Here is a 20,045-nt window from a genome sequence, read left to right as displayed (position 1 = left end):
TCCCTCCCTTCCTTCCTTCCTTCCTTCCTTCCTTCCTTCCTTCCTTCCTTCCTTCCTTCCTTCCTTCCTTCTTTCCTTCCTTCCTTCCTTTCTTTCTTCCTTCCTTCCTTTTTCCTTCCTTTCTTTCCTTCCTTCCTTCTTTCTTTCTTTTTCCTTCCTTCCTTCCTTCCTTCCTTCCTTCCTTCCTTCCTTCCTCCCTCCCTCCCTCCCTCCCTCCCGTCCTTCCTTCTTTCTTTCTTTCTTCCTTCCTTCCTTTTTCCTTCCTTTCTTTCCTTCCTTCCTTTCTTTCTTTTTCCTTCCTTCCTTCCTTCCTTCCTTCCTTCCTTCCTTCCTCCCTTCCTCCCTCCCTCCCTCCCTCCCTTCCTTCCTTCCTTCCTTCCTTCTTTCTTTCTTTCCTTCTTTCCTTCCTTCCTTCCTTTCTTTCTTTCTTCCTTCCTTCCTTTTTCCTTCCTTTCTTTCCTTCCTTCCTTCTTTCTTTCTTTTTCCTTCCTTTCTTTCCTTCCTTCCTTTTCTTTCTTTTTCTTTCCTTTCTTTCTTTTTTCCTTCCTTTCTTTCCTTCCTTCCTTTTCTTTCTTTTTCTTTCCTTTCCTTCCTTTTCTTTCTTTCTTTTTCTTTCCTTCCTTCCTTCCTTCTTTCTTTCTTTTTCCTTCCTTCCTTCTTTCTTTCTTTCTTTCTTTTTCCTTCCTTCTTTCTTTCTTTCTTTTTCCTTCCTTCCTTCCTTCCTTCTTTCTTTCTTTCTTTTTCCTTCTTTTCTTTCCTTCCTTCCTTTTCTTTCTTTTTCTTTTTCTTTTCCTTCCTTCCTTCCTTCCTTTTCTTTCTTTTCCTTCCTTCCTTCCCTCCCTCCCTCCCTCCCTCCCTCCCTCCCTCCCTCCCTCCCTCCCTCCCTCCTTCCTTCCTTCCTTCCTTCCTTCCTTCCTTCCTTCCTTCCTTCCTTCCTTCCTTCCTTTCTCCTTCCTTCCTACTGCTAGCTCACAAGTCTCTTAACCTGGGCCTCAGTTTGCTCATGTGTTAAATGAGAATAATGTTCCAGCCTTCCTGATTGGATTGTCCTAAGATTAAAGATAGGAGAAGACTTTGAAAAACTGCCCATAGGATGGTGCATCTGGACCACCCAGTGGGATGACAGGGCCTCTCTGATCTCTCTCCCACCTTCTTCTCTCAGGTAGCCCCTGGAATTTTGCCTTCACAGTCAAGTTCTACCCCCCTGATCCTGCCCAGCTGACAGAAGACATCACAAGGTGAGAGCTTGAGAGCTGTTGTGGGAGAGACAGGTATGCTGGCTGTGTGGGACAATGGATGAGGGCCCCTGGCCCTGGGGACACAAGCAGTATTGGACAGCAGCTGCAAATGCAGGCACCTACTAAGGTCAGGCAGACAGCATCAACACAGGAAGCCAACTCATCGTAAGAAACACAGTATTGCAAGCACAGTGGTCAGTGGCAGCTGACCCTTGATGTCAGAGGAAGAGGTATCACAGGGAGCTGTGGGGCCCTTGTAGATTTAAGAGGACAGAAGCCACCTAAGACTGTTGCTGTTCCCCTCCACGCCATCACTGTCATGTAGGAATTGGGCCTGATTGTTAAAATGAAACTAGAGATTAAAGAATAAAAACAACAGTTTCTAAATGTTGGGAATGAATGCAAACTTTAAAAAACATGGCATGGTCCATCTCTGGGTGGGATATACCAAACCTGTGTGAAGGCTGCTGTGCTGGGTGACTCACCAGTTTGCAGCGTTGGGGATGTGGAGAGGGTAGAATGGGATGCCTTTGCACGTGGGAACTTTGGTCTGCATGCCACTCTGTTCACATATCAGATGTGTAGAAGTCAAATGGGGCTTGGGACTCCCCCCAGAGAAAAGCCTGGGCTGCCAAGGCAAGCGTGGACTGTGCATGCAGTTTTGTGCCTCAGGACCGGTAGATAACATGGCCTAAAGATTAGAAGTGAATGCAAACCATCCTTCAGTATGGGAACTTCGGTGGGGTCATCTCATCTCTGGAAACCAGAACAGGGGAAGCCCTCCTCTTAAGCCCTTTCTAAAGAGATAGTCTCACTTCATGATATCCTGGGGCTGTGTCATCCAGGTGATGGGTCTTATACCCCCAACATAAGATATGGGCTGGAAGTTCCACTTCAGCAGGGAAGGGGATCCTAAGCCAGGCTCTCTCTCCCATTGGGTCCCTCCTTCACTTTCATGTCGATTGCCTGTTTGCCAGGCCATCTATCAAGGTCAAGACGCTGACTCTGGCCTTGGGAGATAAGACAGATGTTCCTGGAACAGATCAGGCCTGGGCTTTGGTGTCATTAGCCCTAGTTCCAAGCCCTGAGGTCAGGTGGGGGATAATGTGGCAGCAGCAGGATCTGAAACCTCCATTCCCAAGTGGACTGTGTGGGTTAGGCCAGCACAGCCTCCATCCCCCTGGTCTTACCTACTGATACCTCCCCTCTTTGTGCTATAGCCTGGGCACTGTGCTTCCAGGCACACCGGGAAGGAAGTTAGGCCTAGCACAGATGGCCCCAGGAGATGGGTGCTATAGCAGCTGATTTTGCCAAAAATAGTTAGGCCTGAAATAAACTGGTCAAAATGACAAATTGATTGAGATGAAAGATTGGTCAGAATATTTGGCAGTGATTTCTGAATTTTGAGACTTTTGAACAGAATGCCCATAAGCCTCTACTCAGTGCTTGTGATGTCTCAGCTGCTGTGGGTTCTGAGTCCTTGACCCTGGGCACACACTGAGGCTGCACATACTTTTTGCCAGGACTTCAGTTCTGACTGTGAAATAATGTCACAGAGTAGTAAAAATTATATTAAGTAAAAGGTACTTAAGATAGGCTGGGTGCTGTGGCTCATGCCTGTAATCCCAGCACTTTGGGAGGCCAAGGTGGGCAGATCACAAGGTCAGGAGTTCAAGACCAGCCTAGCCAATATGGTGAAACCGTGTCTCTACTAAAAATACAAAAATTAGCCAGGTGTGGGGCAGGTGCCTGTAGTCTCAGCTACTCAGGAGCTGAGGCAGGAGAATCACTTGAACCTGGGAAACGGAGGTTTTAGTGAGCTGAGATTGCACTACTGCACTCCATCCTGGGCAACAGAACGAGACTCCGTCTCAAAAAAAAAAGAAAGGCCAGATGTGGTCGCTCACACCTGTAATCCCAGCACTTTGGGAGACAATGGCAGGAGGATTGCTTGAGCCCAGGAATTCGAGACCAGTCTGGGAAACATAGTGAAACCTTGTTTCCATAAAAAAATATAAAAATTAGTTGGGCACAGTGGTGTGTATTTGTAGTCCTGGCTACTTGGGTGGCTGAGGTGGGAGGATCACTTGAGACTGGGAGACTGAGGCTGCAGTGAGCCAAGATTGTGCCACTGCACTCCAACTTGGGTGACAGAGTGAGACCCTGTTTCAGAAAAAAAAAAAAAAAAAAAAAAGAAAAATAGGCAATTGAAAAAAAAGATGAAAATAAAAAAAATGGGCAGGGTGGCATCGTTGGCTAAAAATGAACTGAAACTTTTTTTTTAATACACAGTAACTGAAAAAGCAATAAAAATGTTTTTAAATGGTTCTAAAATTGTAAAATCATCCAAGTATGCCTAGAAGTTATACAAAAATCATGGCCTCATAGTTGGAAATGTTTCTTTAAACCAATTTGTTTTCAGACAGTTTGCTTAGAGCTGGAGGCAAAATAAGAAAGTTTTGGGAAAGCATTGGCAAGCAGGTTCATCCGGGCGATGAAATACAACATGGAAGTTAAAAAGAGTGGGGTAGAGTGACATGTGCTGACATGGAAAGGCTCTAAGGCCTGGGTATGAAAAGTGAGATGTTAGAATTAGAGGCAGCATTTGATGCCCTTTACAGGTAAGAAACACCCATAGATCAAAACCACATACATTTCTGTATGTCCAAGGAGAGGAAATGTCTAGAACACCACTCGATAACTCTGGAAACCAAATGAGAGTCATCAAGAGGAAATAGAGTCACCGCTAACACGTGCAGTTTTCCTCTACAATATGAATACAGTATATTGCTTGTATAATTAAAACTACACCACATTTTGTGATGGCCAAACCAGCAAAGTAGTCCTATTTAGCTTGAAATTGAATTAGAAATTGAAAATGCTCTCATAATAGAAAACAAACCCCTCAAATTTAGAAATACAGAAAAATGCTTAAAGTCATGTGAAATGTTGCAAAACTATCTCATGAGACATACCCAGATCATCAACATATGAAGCGCCAGTGTCTACAAACATTATTTTCTGCTGACCTGTGTTCTGTTTGGTTCTGATGGACAGCTGTGCTTGGGGGATCTAGGGAGGAGTAGGGCCCTGTGCCCATGCTGGCTCTCCCCTATCTCCAGATACTACCTGTGCCTGCAGCTGCGAGCAGACATCATCACAGGCAGGCTGCCCTGCTCCTTTGTCACACATGCCCTGCTGGGCTCCTACGCTGTACAGGCTGAGCTGGGCGACTATGATGCCGAGGAGCATGTGGGCAACTACGTTAGCGAGCTCCGCTTCGCCCCTAACCAGACCCGGGAGCTGGAGGAGAGGATCATGGAGCTGCATAAGACATACAGGTAAGAGGGTGCCAGCCAGGGCCTTCCGTGACTCCTTAGCCAGTGTGAGCCCTCCTTGTAGGTTTGAATGTCCTAAGCCACTGCAAGCTGTGCTGTTTGTACCCCACTTGGCTCTGCCTCTACTCGAGGTCTAGCTGAGAGCAAATCATCTCTGCAAATAGGAATGATAGTGACTGACTGTGTGGCCTTGATGACCTTATGGGACTGAAGTTTCTTAAGCTCCTATATAGGTGTGATAATTCCCTGTCCTTGGCCTCTGAGAATCCGTTTATCTGCCAACTGGAGATAATAATCACTACTGTGTGTCTCTGAGTAAGTGACACACAGTAGTGATTATTAGATCCTGTTGCCTAGATCTTGGTGTAGAGTTCAAAAGTTTGGACCTGAAAGCTAGCCTGCTAGGGTTTCTATTCTGGCTCCACCACTTTCTAACCAGGGGATTTTGGGAAGGTCTTTCACTTCCTGTGCTTTGGTTTCCTCACCTGTTCAAGGTGGATGCTGTGAAACCCACCTTGTAGGATTGTTGTAGCACTGTTTTTTTTTTTTTGAGACAGTCTCGCTCTGTCACCAGGCACCAGGCTGGAGTGTAGTGGCACGATCTCTGCTCACTGCAACCTCCGCCTCCTGGCTTCAAGCAATTCTCCTGCCTCAGCCTCCAAGTAGTTGGAACTATAGGCGTGTGCCACCATGCCCAGCTAATTTTTGTATTTTAGTAGAGACGGGTTTTCACCATGTTGGCCAGGATGGTCTCAATCTCTTGACCTTGTGATCCGCCTGCCTCAGCCTCCCGACGTGCTGGGATTACAGGCGTGAGCCATCGTGCCTGGCGACAGCACATATTAAAGGCACACTGCACGTTGGCTATTCGTGTTGCTGTCTGTGGATCGAGGGGTTGAATAGTTGATTGTGCAGGGAAAGGTACTCCTTCCAGCAGTTGGATGGTAATGAACTAGTGTGATTGTAGGCTGACGAAGTTAGATTATCAGTGTCTCTCAACTGTTGGCATTTGGGGCAGGGGAATTCATTGTGCGGAATGCTCAGCATCCCTGGGATCCAGTAAATGCCCATAACACCTTCTCGGTCATTGTAACAACCCAGATACTCCCCTTTGCCATTTCTTCTGTACGGGCTTCCCTGGAGAGGAACCGTCGGAACTAAATGATTTCTAGGGTTCTTTTAAGCTGGAAGTATTTGGGGCTGTAAGTCCAGGATTGTTATGGGAACACAATGTAATTAATAATATGAAAGTGCATTATAAGCTGTAAAGTGCCGTGCCCAGGGAAAGGAGTATGGTGATATTATCTCATTCCTATTGAGGATAGAGGGAATTAGGAGGCTTGTGTCCTGTGGGCTTCCTCTGGAGAGGAGGGATAGGGCCAGATGTGGAGGGGTTATGTACACGAGGAAGAGCCTGCTGGGGTGTGATGAATGCTAGGTCAAGGGTGGCAAATGCTGTCTCTGAGAGTCGCACAGTAACTCTACTTGGTTAATAATGACTGCTGTGGTGTTGTGTTGAGTAGGACCCTGATTCCCTACAATGCCCAGGTTAGCAATGTACCTACCACCTGGGCATAGGAATAGGGGGTAGTGGCTTGCTTGCCATCTATTTTGCTATCGTCCCTGTCCTAGATAGCAAGACATCTTAGGATTTGTAAGTCATAATAATTCAGAGAAAGATGTTCAGGTTGATATGGGCTGGAGAAATACTCATGGCTGTCCCTATAGCTCTTTGGACCTAAAGCATACTGACATCTAGTGTCCAAGTATCCCATACAGCAGCCCAGAGGTAGACAGGTCACAGGAAACAGGCCTGGAGGGTATACCAGGCATGTCACGAAGTGATTAGGAGCTCAAACTCTGGAGTCACATGGTCTAGATTCAAATCCTGACTCTTCTCCTTAATAGCAGTGTGGCCTTGGACAAGTCACTCAACGTCTCTGTGCCAGTTTTCTCATCTGTAAAATGAGAATAGTAATAATACCTACTTTGCAGAGTTGTTATGAGGATTCAATGAGTTAATCCATGTAAAGTGCTTAAAGCAGTAACCAGCACATAGTACTCAATAGATGTTTGCTGTGACTAAATGTAAAATGTCCAAGTTTCCTGGCAGCCAAAGCAAAGAAGGAACTTGATTAATTACATAATTCTTCTTTTTGGAAAGGAGAATGTGCATCTGTTCCTTAAGAGAGATTAAGTGGCTTCCGATACTAAATTCTGCAAGAAATATCTTATGTGGGTAATAATTTAGGAGCCCCTGGGTGGTTATAATGAACAGTGTCCTTAACAATGGTTTTACAGTCATGGAAAAGTAGAATTTATAGCTCACAGTCAACTCCATGGCAGAATGAGGCAAAAATCCTGACTCCCAGCCCAGCCCTTGTATGCTCCCTGGACTAACAAGACTGGACTTGAGCTTTGGCAGAAGATGGGGGTTGGGTGGGCTGAAGTGGAAGTTGGGGTACACTCTCCTGCTCTGAGGGCAGAGGGAAAGGATTAGGGTGAGGCTCAGCACATTAGACTTGCTGGAATCATGAGTTCTGATGGTGGCCACCTTCAGCCAGCAGGACTCAAGTCTGGGCCTTTCCCATGGTCACCTGTTACTGCTTTCTTTCCCTCAGGGGGATGACCCCAGGAGAAGCAGAAATCCACTTCTTAGAGAATGCCAAGAAGCTTTCCATGTACGGAGTAGACCTGCACCATGCCAAGGTACCACCGGCTTCCTGGGTTCTCCTCGTGTCTGGATGGTGACCCCGAAAGACTATCCGGCTTTTCCCTAGGGCTTGGTGTGTCAGAACCTGTGTTACCTCCAACTTGAAACCTTTCCTGTTCTCATTCTTCTTCCTCAAAGTTCCATAACCTTTTATTTTCTCATGAACTTTATCATTTTCTACATGTATTTTATTTATGAACCTGTTTGAGCCACTGCTAGATTGGGAGCATTATGAGGGAAAGACATAGGCCTTAGTTCATTTCTGTATCCCCAGCACATGGTACATAGCCTGGCACCCAAGCGTGTGCCACTAAATGTTTGCTGGGTGAATGAATGATGGAATGATTGGCAGAGCAAATGATGGAACAAGTGAGTGGGTGAATAAATACCTAAATGGGGGCCAGGTGTGGTGTCTCACACCTGTCATCCCAGCACTTCGGGAGGCTGAGGAGGGCAGATCACCTGAGATCAGGAGTTTGAGACCAGCCTGACCAATATGGAGAAACCCCATCTCTACTAAAAATACAAAATTATTCAGGCATGGTGGCACATGCCTGTAATCTCAGCTACTCGGGCGACTGAGGCAGGAGAATCGCTTGAACCCATGAGGTGGAGGTTGAGTGAGCCGAGATTGCACCACTGCACTCCAGCCTGGGCAACAAGAGTGAAACTCAAAAAACAAAAACAAAAAATACCTAAATGGATGCATGAATGACTGAATGACTGTGGGAGGGATTGGTCAGTGGGACTCCAGCATAGAGGCTGTAGCCCTGTTCCTGAGAGCTCGTTACAGGCAGAGCACAGGGCAGAGTTTTTGGGGTGGGTAGCAGGCCATTTCCAGGCATGGCCCTGGGCCTCCTCTTCCATGGTCTCTTCTCATGCAGGACTCTGAGGGCATCGACATCATGTTAGGTGTCTGTGCCAATGGCCTGCTCATCTACCGGGACCGGCTGAGAATCAATCGCTTTGCCTGGCCCAAGATCCTCAAGATCTCCTACAAGAGGAGTAACTTCTATATCAAGATCCGGCCTGGGGAGGTGAGCCTGCCTTGGGAAACCCACCTCTGCACTGGAACCAAGTAGAACAGAGTGGACCCTGGCAGCTGGGCCTGGGTATTTCCTACCCAGGATGCGTCGAAGGGAGTTCTGGGGTTCTGAGTAGGGGGAAGTCCTTCTTTTTCTGTGGCTCACTACATAGACTTCACACCTTAGGTATGTGCATGCTAGCACACACACACACACACAGAGAGAGAGAGAGAGAGAGAGAGAGAGAGAGAGGAGCCTAAATAAAGACAGAGAGAGAGAGAGATAGAGACAGAGATAGAGAGAGAGAGGAGCCTAAATAAAAGTATAACCACATACGGCTGGGCATGATGGCTCGCACCTGTAATCCCAGCACTTTGGAGGGCCAAGGTGTGCAGATCGCCTGAGGTCAGGAGTTCGAGGCAAAGTTTGTGCATTTACTTACATGTTGTAAGTATGGTATGCATTCAGGTCACACAGATAAATGAATACATGTCTGTGTAAAGTTTGTGTATTTACTTACATGCTGTAAGTATGGTATGCATTCAGGTCACACAGATAAATGAATACATGTCTGTGCAAAGTTTGTGTATTTACTTACATGCTGTAAGTATGGTATGCATTCAGGTCACACAGATAAATGAATACATGTCTGTGCAAAGTTTGTGTATTTACTTACATGTTGTAAGTATGGTATGCATTCAGGTCACACAGATAAATGAATACATGTCTGTGCAAAGTTTGTGTATTTACTTACATGTCGTAAGTATGGTATGCATTCAGATCACACAGATAAATGAATACATGTCTGTGCAAAGTTTGTGTATTTACTTACATGTCGTAAGTATGGTATGCATTCAGGTCACACAGATAAATGAATACATGTCTGTGCAAAGTTTGTGTATTTCTTACATGCTGTAAGTATGGTATGCATTCAGGTCACACAGATAAATGAATACATGTCTGTGTAGTTTGTGTATTTACTTACATGTTGTAAGTATGGTATGCATTCAGGTCACACAGATAAATGAATACATGTCTGTGCAAAGTTTGTGTATTTACTTACATGTCGTAAGTATGGTATGCATTCAGGTCACACAGATAAATGAATACATGTCTGTGCAAAGTTTGTGTATTTCTTACATGCTGTAAGTATGGTATGCATTCAGGTCACACAGATAAATGAATACATGTCTGTGTAGTTTGTGTATTTACTTACATGTTGTAAGTATGGTATGCATTCAGGTCACACAGATAAATGAATACATGTCTGTGTAAAGTTTGTGTATTTACTTACATGCTGTAAGTATGGTATGCATTCAGGTCACACAGATAAATGAATACATGTCTGTGTAGTTTGTGTATTTACTTACATGTTGTAAGTATGGTATGCATTCAGGTCACACAGATAAATGAATACATGTCTGTGTAAAGTTTGTGTATTTACTTACATGCTGTAAGTATGGTATGCATTCAGGTCACACAGATAAATGAATACATGTCTGTGTAAAGTTTGTGTATTTACTTACATGTTGTAAGTATGGTATGCATTCAGGTCACACAGATAAATGAATACATGTCTGTGTAAAGTTTGTGTATTTACTTACATGCTGTAAGTATGGAAGTTTGTACACATTTTAAGATACATAGACTTGGCTACACACATAGTACCCACAAATGCAAACATGTATATGTCTACACCTCTTTTCCTTCAATCCCCACATCTCACCCATCAAAAAGCCCATTTGGTTGTACCTATAGAACACACATGAACCCATCTGCTTCTCCTCCTCTCCACCACACCCACCTCCAGCAGCCTCCGTCTTGTGACTGCGCCTACAAGGGCCTTCTCACTGCCCTCCCTGGCCTCTGGGGCTCTCCAGGCCATTTTCCTCGCAGCTGCAAGAGAGATCTTAAAAGTCTCCTAAATCAGATCATGGCAAGCTCACTCTCCCTTCCCATTCACACCCTTACTTACACCTTTCAGGAACTCTCTTTAGCTCTTGGGCTAAGGTCCAAACTCCTTCCACGGCCACCCACCACTTCCACCCATCCCTGGCCACACTGCCCCATGCCCAAGGTACTTTAGTCCCTTTGGCCTTGAGATCTTTGAATAAGTCAAGCTCTTTCCTGCCTGAGTGCTTTGTATGTGGTGTTTCCTCTACCTGAAAGTGTCTCCCCATCTCCTGCTTCTCACGTAGCTGGTTCCTTTTCATTCTTTAACTGTCAGCTCAAGACCACCTGTCTAGAGAGCATCCCCTGCTCTTCTTTAAATGGCAGCAGCCCCGACGCCTTCCCAGTTCTGCCACACCACACATCTCCCTTCCCCTGTAGCCCTGATCAGTCTCTGCAATTATCTTGTTTGCTTATGTATTATCGGAGGCCCCCTTCCGCCACTAGAGTCTTCTGTCTTGATCTCCACATGTTTCTAATGTGTAGCACTGGACCCATCAGAGAATAAGGGCTCAGTCACCGTTACTGATTCAGTGAATGAACAGGTCAAAGTTTCAGATGCCTGAGAAGAACTCAGAAAGGATTTTACTCACATCTGTGATCCCAGAACTTCAGGATGCTGAGGTAGGAGGATGGCTTGAGCCCAGGAGTTGGAGACCAGCCTAGGCAACATAGTGAGACCCATTCTCTACAAAAAAAAATTAGCCACATGGTGTCATGTGACTGTAGTTCCAGCTGCTTGGGAGGCAGGAGGATCCCTTGAGCCCAGGAGTTCAGGTTACAGTGAGCTATGATTACACCACCACACTCCAGCCTGGGCAAATGATCAAGACCCTGTGTCTCAAAAAACATTCAGTAAATAAAATAAAAAACAAAAAATGGGCTAGTGGTGAGAGTGGGCTCAGGCTCCGCCTCTAACCTGCTCTTCTTGGTTTTCCAGTATGAACAATTTGAGAGCACAATCGGCTTTAAGCTCCCAAATCACCGGTCAGCCAAGAGACTGTGGAAGGTCTGCATTGAGCATCACACATTCTTCCGGTGAGCCTGACCTTGGATGGGGATATGGGGATGGGGCAGAGGCCATGTGTATGGAGGGGAGGGGGAAGGGGAGCAGGGGGAGGAGTTAGTGAGAACTCTAGGAAAGTCCTCCTCCCTTTCCCCAGGTCTCTCTCTTCCTGGACCACTTTGAGTTGTCACAGTTGGTGGGATGGAAGTCCAGCTGTGGTCTAACCTTGGGCCTGGAATGCAGGTCTGATCCCCCCTCCTCCCCTCCATCCCTCTACTGCAGGCTGGTGTCCCCTGAGCCTCCACCCAAGGGCTTCCTGGTGATGGGCTCCAAGTTCCGGTATAGTGGGAGGACCCAGGCACAGACCCGTCAGGCCAGCGCCCTCATTGACCGGCCTGCGCCCTTCTTTGAACGTTCTTCCAGCAAACGGTACACCATGTCCCGCAGCCTTGATGGAGGTATGGCCCAAATCGGAGGGCTTGGGGGGAACGGTCTTTAGAGGGAAGTGGTTGAGTGGACATGCCGGGTTCTGCAGGAAAGTGGTAGATGCGTCCCAAGTTCATCTGCACCAGGCTGGCCCCTCGAGACAAATGCTGTCCCTGGGCAGCTCTTGGTGGCTTAGTCCAAATCTACAGCTCACTCCCACTTGGGATGTGACACTACCACCCTCTGGATTTCCCACAGCTTCCCTGAGTTGTGGTCCTTTGGGGACCCAGGTTCAGCCATGTGGTTTTAGACCACCTATCCAAAAAGCTTAGCAATCCACAAAAAGCTTAGCATCGTCATCGTATTAGGAGAATGGTGTCTTGTGAGTGCGGTGTGGAGCTGATGATGCCTTATCTGCTGGGAGACCAGGGCATAGTTCCTGATCAGTCTTTTGGTTCTACTGGGCTCTGGGCTGATTGACAATCTAACCACATGGCACTCTCCACTGTCCCCATTTCTGTTGGACTGATGGCTGCCTTTAACATCAGTGAAAACTGGTCCTATGTAGTCCTGTGGCAAGCAGACGGGGCTTTACATGTGCTGCACAGACCACGGCTCATCAGAGTCACCTTTGACATCGTTAAACATGAAAATTCCCTGTTCTGCCCCAGACCTATGAAATCGGCACTCTTCAGGGCCCAAGTCTCTGCCCAGGATGTACATACTAGAGTTTGTGGGTGATGTTCACAAGTCACAGGGGGCACTGGGGAGATTCAGGATTATGCAGATCTGAATTCAAATTTCAGCCTTGACAGTCAACAGCTGTTCTCTGGATACAGGAAGTGGCTCATAAATACCTGAATGATCGGGTGTGTGACCATAAGCAAGCTGTTTCCTCTTCTATGAAATAATTAGTACATACTTTGCTGTGTTCTAGGCAAAACTAAGTGAGATCATGCCTAGAAAACATTCCATGGCATATAGTAGCACCTTAAGAAATTGTACCCATTATTATTGTTTTTAGATTTGTACAGAGTGGCTTAAAGGTGAGAAGTGGGGACTTGGGTGGGGAAACCATGGATACTCCCAGAATACCTTGGGGCAGGCCTCCAAGCAAGTTAGTTCTACTTGTATTTTCTGAGTGTTATATGTGTGCCAGGCCTTGTATTGGGTCCTGGGTATAGTATTTAGAGTGAATAGATTTGGCCCTTTCCTTTGGGGAGCTCATAGAATGCAGGTTGTAAGCATTTTGATGTGGTTCAAGCAATGGGAGAAGCATGTGCAGAATGCAGAGCAGCCTTGAGGAGGGAGGAATTAAGTCTAGGAGGGGCAGAAAGGGCTCTGCAGAAAGGGTGCCACCTGGGCAGGGTTTTGAGGGATACCTAGGAGTTTGCTAAGTGATCAAGAAAGTCTGATGCTTTTTCTGGTATATGAAAATGAGACCCGTCTCAGGACTCCTGTGCATGTTTAAAAGATGTGTAGTTGTGCAAGGGTTCATCTGAGGCTGAAGAAGCTCCTTCTTCTCCTTGGGTAGACAAAGGACTGACAACTGGGGTTTATGCAAAGGGAAAGGTCCCTCCTCTGTTACTTCCATTACACGTCAGGGGCCAGATGAAGCCCAGATTCTGGCAGGTAGCCGAGGTTAGCCCAGAGCTGGTGAAGCTCATTGGAGAGGAACAGAAGCTTGGACTCTAAGCCAGGAGGCCTTGGTCCTTGTTGCAACTCACCAAAGGGTCACCAGTGGGATATTTTCTTCCTTGACATCTTCAGTTATCCTCTGTAAAATTGGGATAAGTCATTCCCATTCCAGCCATCAACACAGGGTACTGTGTAAATCAAAGGAAATGTATGCATAAATGGGTACTTTGCAAAGGGAGTGTATATGAATAGAAAGGATAATTATCCTCTTTTTAAAATCTAGGCCAACCCCAAGGATAATCTGAGCTCTGGTTATTTTAAACCTGTGTTTTTCAGCCTATTTTCCACCAAGACACAATCCATGGTTGGGCATAGTCGGATTATGCCCAATGCCTGTGGAGAACTCTGTAATTCTACCCCTCCATTCCTATTCAGAAAAGCAGTTTGGAATACCAGTGAGTGAGAAGGGAGTTATTGCAGGGGTGCCCCTGAATTCTCCCTAATTTATAAAGAAGGTACATCAGTTGCAAGCTTTAGACTATAGCTTTCACTAGTAAAGCTAATCTCACAATATTTGTGTGATGCTAAATGATGAACAAGTGAGTTTCCTGCCACAGCCACCACAACCAAAACAGCAGTATTTATGGGCCGCCGCTGATGGAAGACTCACTCTGTGCCAGCCACTCTTCAATAAATACTTACATACGTTAGGTTGTTCATTCCTCACCTCCGCTTTCTGAAGCAGGCACTGCTTTTAGATGAGGAAATGAAGACCCCAGAGAGACTGTGTAACTTACACAAGGTCACACAATCAAGAAGAGACGTTGAGATTTGAACCCAGGCTCTAGGGCTGTAGAAACCAGGAAGGAGTCCTGGGCTGAGAGGCAGCTCTGCCACTCCCTGACCATGTGACCAGAAGTCTACTTCACCCCTCTGGGCAACGGGTCAGGGGTGTGGAGGAGTTGGCTCCACTCCACGCGTGGTTGGGCAGGGCCGGGCTGGTTCTCTCTTCATTCTCTGGGAGGGGCCTCACATGGTTGCCCCACCATCTCCACCCACTTCAGCAGAGTTCTCCCGCCCAGCCTCAGTCAGCGAGAACCATGATGCAGGGCCTGAAGGTGACAAGCGGGAGGAGGATGGCGAGTCTGGGGGGCGACGGTCAGAGGCTGAGGAGGGAGAAGTCAGGACCCCAACCAAGATCAAGGAGCTAAAGGTAGGAGCCTGGCTTTCTTGTACCCTCTGCCCTGGGGATCAGGAGGCTGACCTGAGGTCTAGCCTCGGTTTTGGCCTTCACGTGCCCCTAGCCACAGCCACGCACCCTTGCTATGGAGTGCACCATGGGCAGGGCCTTGCCTTTCGGTCATGCTCAATACCTGGCCCTCCCTGGGTTGGGGTGGGCATGGGGGTGGGTAAACTGCCCGCCCTGTACCCTCCCTGACTTTGCCCTGCTTTTCCAGAGGGACTCTGTCCCCTGGAGGACTCAATTCTCATTTTGCACACTCCTAATTTGCCCCTTTGACTGGGATTGGATCTGCACCACTCTCTTTCCCCTCAGAGCATGACCAGGTGTCACCAACAGCTCTCATGAGTGTGAGGTACAAGTGTGTCCCCTTCCTTCTGCCCCACACCACACTCAGGTGCACACACACTCCCAGTATCTGTGTGTACACGCTTGTGCGGGAGTGCATGACGTCAGCCTCACATGCATTCAGTAACAGATGTTTGCATCCCTCACCCTGAGATCCATGCACGCAGATGTGCAAACATGCACACGCACAGGTTCCTCTTGTATTAAGCTGTTAAGCAGGTTTCTTTCCATCTACCTTGTGAGCACAGCGCCTTGAACATGTTCCCACTGACAGCAAGAGACAGGAAACCCCATCCTCACATCCTGTCTGCAGAGTGTGGCTCTGCCCACTTGGCCTCTAGTTCCCTTTTCTGCCTTCCTGGGACAGTGCCCTGCTTCACGGCTGCACCTTCTGACTACCTCACTGCCCTGCTGGTGGCCCGCCCAGCTGCCCTGGCCTCCACTTGGTCGAGTGTGAGTGCTCTGGGCTCCTTGCTGGACCAAGTCCATTGTGGCATCTGTAATCCATCTGCTCTACTGACCCTGCTGCTTTCTTTCCCTCCTACCACATCCCACTAGCCGGAGCAGGAAACCACGCCGAGACACAAGCAGGAGGTACTGCATGGGACTTGTCTCTCCCTACCCAGCCGTTTCCATCCCCAGCCATTTGTCACCATCCCACAGGTCCATCCCAGGCTCACTTCCCTGGTACCATCCCAGCTGCAACTTCATCTCTGCTCCCCAGCCATTCCCCTCTGCAGCCGCCCTTGTTCCCCACTCTACCACCCCATAAGCTCATCGCTCCCTTCTTAGACTCTCCTGGCCAATCGGCTGTCTCTCCCGCCTTCCTCAGCTTTCTCCAGCTCGCCTGGTCCTCCATACTTGCAGCTCACCTGCTGACCATCCCTCCTGTACCATCAGCTCTTCCAGGCCATTCTGCACTTTCATTTAGCTCATCTCCCTCACCCACCCCTCCCCTAGATTCATCTCCTACCCCACAGCACTGTTTGGTCCCACCTCCATCTCATCTTTGTCCCCTGTGTCCTCACCCCAAGCTTCTTTTTGTATCTACTGGCTACCAGATGTGGGAGTGGGGATTGGGGTGGGGAGGGAGGCACCTCAGAGCACATCTATCTGCATCTGCGCCAACTCCAGTCCCACACCTTCCCCAGGCAGGGCCCACTGCTCAGCTCTGGCAAAAACCTCCTCCTTCTCTCCTCCTTTCCTTGTCTCCTTCCTATTTGTTGTTTCCCCCAAATTGTTCCTCCTGTGTTAACCACTTATTACCTCTCACACAGTCACTAACTCTTCATTTGAACTTTAGCTGCAGGAGAAATGGGTTTATTCTTGGGCTGCCAAAGGAAAGGGCCAGAGGCTGGGACATAGGAGCCTGGCCTTGGAGTCCTGAGATCTGGGTTTCAACCCCACTTCTGCCCCCAGCTCTTTGAAGGTCTTGGAAAAGTCCCCTCAGGCCCCAGTTCCCTGTCTTCACAGCGAAGCGTTCAGACTAGGTTTCTCCAATGCCCTTAACCTTGAAGGATCCCGGGATCCCACTGTTCCCCATAGCCTTCAGGAGCACAGCGCACCCACAGAGGCTGTGGGGCAGGTTGGGATGGAAGATAACAAACTATATCTCAGGTTGGGACTCACTACTCATTGCAGCCCAAGCCCCCTCCCTGTGCAAACGCCATCAGGTGTGACCTGTCAGGCAGCCATTGTCCCAAGGACAGCTCGGCTTGGGAAGAGATGCCTGAGGAACAGACATGTCTGGAGGGAAAGCAGGGCCTTCACTAGGTTGGTTTCCTTCCCAAGGGACACTGAGAGTCAACCATAGTGGATCCTTGGGTACCAGTGATGAGAGCAGGGGAAGATTCTAGCTTTGTCCAAGGGTAAGCTTACCTTCCAGTGGTTCTTTCAGAATCACCTGATCTGACTTTAGTAGGCTGAGATTGTCCATTTCTTATCCTGAATTGAGAAAACATGAATTTTTAAACAGCCTTGCAGATAATGGTCCTTAGGCTGCCAGCCACCACTTTGCCCCAGAAGTAGGCAGATAAACAGCTTTTGCAGGTCCCTGCCAGCTCCTGTTAAAAGCACGTCCTCTGTTGACCTAAGGAGATGACTCTGTCATGCTGCACTGGCTTGATCTCAGACTTGGTAGCAGTTTTTTTTTTTTTTTTTTGAGATGGAGTTTCACTCTTGTCACCCAGGCTGGAGTTTACATAATGGCATGATCTTGGCTCACCACAACCTCCGCCTCCCAGGTTCAAGCGATTCTCCTACCTCAGCCTCCCGAATAGCTGGGATTACAGGCATGTGTCACCACACTCAGCTCATTTTTTGTATTTTTAGTAGAGACGAGTTTTCTCCATGTTGGTCAGACTAGTCTTGAACTCCCAACCTCAGGTGATCCACCTGCCTCGACCTCCCAAAGTGCTGGGATTACGGGCGTGAGCCACCGCGCCCAGCCAGACTTGGTAGTTTAATGGGTAACACTACCCTATATAGTTATAATCCTATAACTCCAGCTGTACCTGGCTCAATTCCTGTGCCCAGCCTTGGGACTTAACCACTCTTCTTCCTGGTGTCTAATTCTCCTCATCTTCCTGAACACTCCACAGCATCCTAGTTTCTCTATCTGGCTGTATCTCACCCTGTCTGCTATTGGTGAGTCAGTACCTGAAAGGTATCTGGAAGGTCTGGGTGGTTGGGGAAGGTAGTGACCCATCACAGAGGAGACTGGACACAATCTGTTCCTGCCCCTGTTCCCTGGCATGGGAGATTGGCCATTCTCCTGAATGTCCCTGGCCTGAGGAGGATCTGTACTGTGGCCTCCCCAGGGCCCGAGCAGTTACGCATGTTGGGCTGGGAGGGGCCAAGACTGGATATCCTATTAAGTACAGTGGCCCCAGTCCTGACCAGAAAGTGGACACTGGGATCCAGGAGGGATCTAGGAGGCCCCTGAACAACCCAGAGCAGCCCAGTGAACAGGGTTAGTGAGTTCTTACAGCTCTCTGGCAGTTACCGCCAGCTTTGCCTTGGTTGTAACCAGGGGGAAGTCTCCTCTGTGACTAAGCCTGGGCTTGTAGCACCAAAGGGAACCACCCAGACCTGTGGGCTTTGGGTAGAGCTCGGTGTTCAGAGGCTCTGGAGCCAGGCAGGGAAGAAGCGAAGTTGGCTTGACTAGACGTCTCCTGTTCTTCATTTGCAGTGCTCTGTGCCTTGGGCTGTGCACCTGTTGGCGTGGTTGTCCTTGCCCTGGTTGGCCTCTGGGGCTGCCATGAGGGGTGACACAGGCCAGAGTGGGAACTACATTGCTGGTGGAGGGTGGTCATGATGACTGCCGCCATCACCCCTGCACCCTGCATCCCCTACTTGGAGCCGTTCCCCTAACACCGCCACCGTCTCCATCTGTCCCTAGTTCTTAGACAAGCCAGAGGATGTCTTGCTGAAGCACCAGGCCAGCATCAATGAACTCAAGAGGACCCTGAAGGAGCCCAACAGCAAACTCATCCACCGGGATCGAGACTGGGAACGGGAGCGCAGGCTGCCCTCTTCACCAGCCTCCCCCTCCCCCAAAGGCACCCCCGAGAAAGCCAATGAGGTAGGTGTTGCCCTGAACCCCTGGATAGGGGCCTTGGGTAAAGAGGCATTGGGGTGACTTACCTACTGACTTATGCTGATCCTCCACATCAGTATGCTTCCCCCATTGCTGCTTTAGGGACTGGTGAGGATGGAGAGGGTAGTAGATGAGGCTGAGGGAGATAAAGTCACTAAATCTGGGTCCTGGAGACCAACTTGAAACATGAAAAACTCAAGACTCATGATAGCTTGGCATACTCCCCTTCCATCAGCCAGAGCGTAATGGGGAAGGGGTGCTTGTTAGAAATGCAGGTTTCAGGACCCCAGCCCATACCTACTGAATTGGGTATTTGGATTCAGTGCTGGCGCCGCCATTTGAACAAGTGCTGCAGGGGTTTTCATGCACACGTTTTAAGAATCCCAAAAGCTCCATCCAGAACCAGACCCTGTTGTGCCTATTGTGAAAACACAGATCGGGGAGTGGTCCCTTGTGGAAGGGGCTTCAGATCCCACTGGAGGGGAACGGGCTCTTCCCAGAAATTAGACCTTCTTCTGAGGCTTCAGGAAAGGATCCCACATGAACTGCCTTTCCTAGTGGAAAGTGTGGGGTGTTTTCTTGATTGAGAAAGAGATGAAGTTAGGATTTGGGGAAGCTCTACATTTAGATTCTCAGGTCAGTATTTTTAGCCCTCGCCAAATCTTGGCGATCTTTACCCCAGTTTAGACTTAAGTATTTTCTCCCTAGAGCTGTTGCTTACTGGTCTCAAACCCGATTGTGATGTAGGCTTATACTGCCTGGGTTCGAATTCCGGCTCTGCTGCTTGCTAGCTGGTTGGCTTTGGGCTTGTTACTTAACATCTCTGAGACACGTTGGGTAGAGATAATCAAAGCACCTACTTCGTGGGGATGGATAACGCGTGTAGGAAGGACCAGCAGAGTACCTCAATGCTTAGTGTAAGTTATTGCTTCACTTGAGAGTTCCAGACTCTTCCACAGAGGAGGTTGACTTCAAATCAGGATAAAGAAAGCGTGTTTCAACCCAAAGGGTTAAAGTCAAGCATACTAACTTAACTAGAGGCATTCACAGATGACTTTTCTTTAACAAATAAAATCTCTCTTTCTCAATAAAGTAAAAGTTGGAAGGACCCTGGGAACCTGCTCAGAACCTTCATTTTACAGACAGGGGCACTGAGACTCAGAAAGAGGAAGGACTTGTTCAGTGTCATAGCTGATGGAAGAGGAGCCAGAACCCAATTTTCTTGTGACCCAGGCTATTGTAGTTGCTATTCAATCACAGCTGCCTCGGAGCAAGACCAAATCTTATAAAGACCCAGGTAGAGAGTCAATTGTGTGTGTGCTGCCCTCTAATGCTTTAGAAATTGGTGATGCAGCCGTGATCTAATTAGCAGATCATTTGATTGGATCAGTACTACCCATGGCCCGAACCTGCCAGATAACAGAGGTCTTTGTCTAGTAAGGCAGGAGTCCAGAGACAGCTACTGTGGTGGCTTCCTCATTGGTGATTTTAAGTCTGGTGCCATGGAAGAAGGGCAGATCTCTTG

At 48.1% G+C, this 20,045-nt stretch overlaps 1 protein-coding gene across 50 annotated transcripts in view; it reads left to right on the top strand.

Moving 5' to 3' along the window:
- The window catches only part of EPB41L1 (erythrocyte membrane protein band 4.1 like 1), a 145,737-nt gene that overhangs the window by 93,143 nt on the left and 32,549 nt on the right, over positions 1 to 20,045 (top strand). For 16 of the 50 annotated variants that reach the window (XM_035302726.3, XM_035302717.3, XM_078370949.1 and 13 more), the window contains 9 exons: positions 1,163 to 1,238; positions 4,361 to 4,579; positions 7,198 to 7,285; positions 8,174 to 8,326; positions 11,205 to 11,302; positions 11,553 to 11,728; positions 14,399 to 14,547; positions 15,481 to 15,516; positions 18,323 to 18,505. In XM_035302726.3, the coding sequence (XP_035158617.1) occupies positions 1,163 to 1,238; positions 4,361 to 4,579; positions 7,198 to 7,285; positions 8,174 to 8,326; positions 11,205 to 11,302; positions 11,553 to 11,728; positions 14,399 to 14,547; positions 15,481 to 15,516; positions 18,323 to 18,505 (1,178 nt within the window). The remainder of the gene's footprint in view (positions 1 to 1,162; positions 1,239 to 4,360; positions 4,580 to 7,197; positions 7,286 to 8,173; positions 8,327 to 11,204; positions 11,303 to 11,552; positions 11,729 to 14,398; positions 14,548 to 15,480; positions 15,517 to 18,322; positions 18,506 to 20,045) is intronic. The other 34 variants (XM_078370963.1, XM_078370979.1, XM_078370977.1 and 31 more) reach the window with 3 other exon arrangements.

Source organism: Callithrix jacchus, chromosome 5 (genome assembly GCF_049354715.1).
Source record: "Callithrix jacchus isolate 240 chromosome 5, calJac240_pri, whole genome shotgun sequence".
In the NCBI taxonomy this organism is placed as follows: Eukaryota; Metazoa; Chordata; class Mammalia; order Primates; family Cebidae; genus Callithrix; species Callithrix jacchus.
The sequence above is the reverse complement of the archived record's forward strand: the minus strand, read 5'-3'. Positions and strand labels throughout refer to the sequence as shown.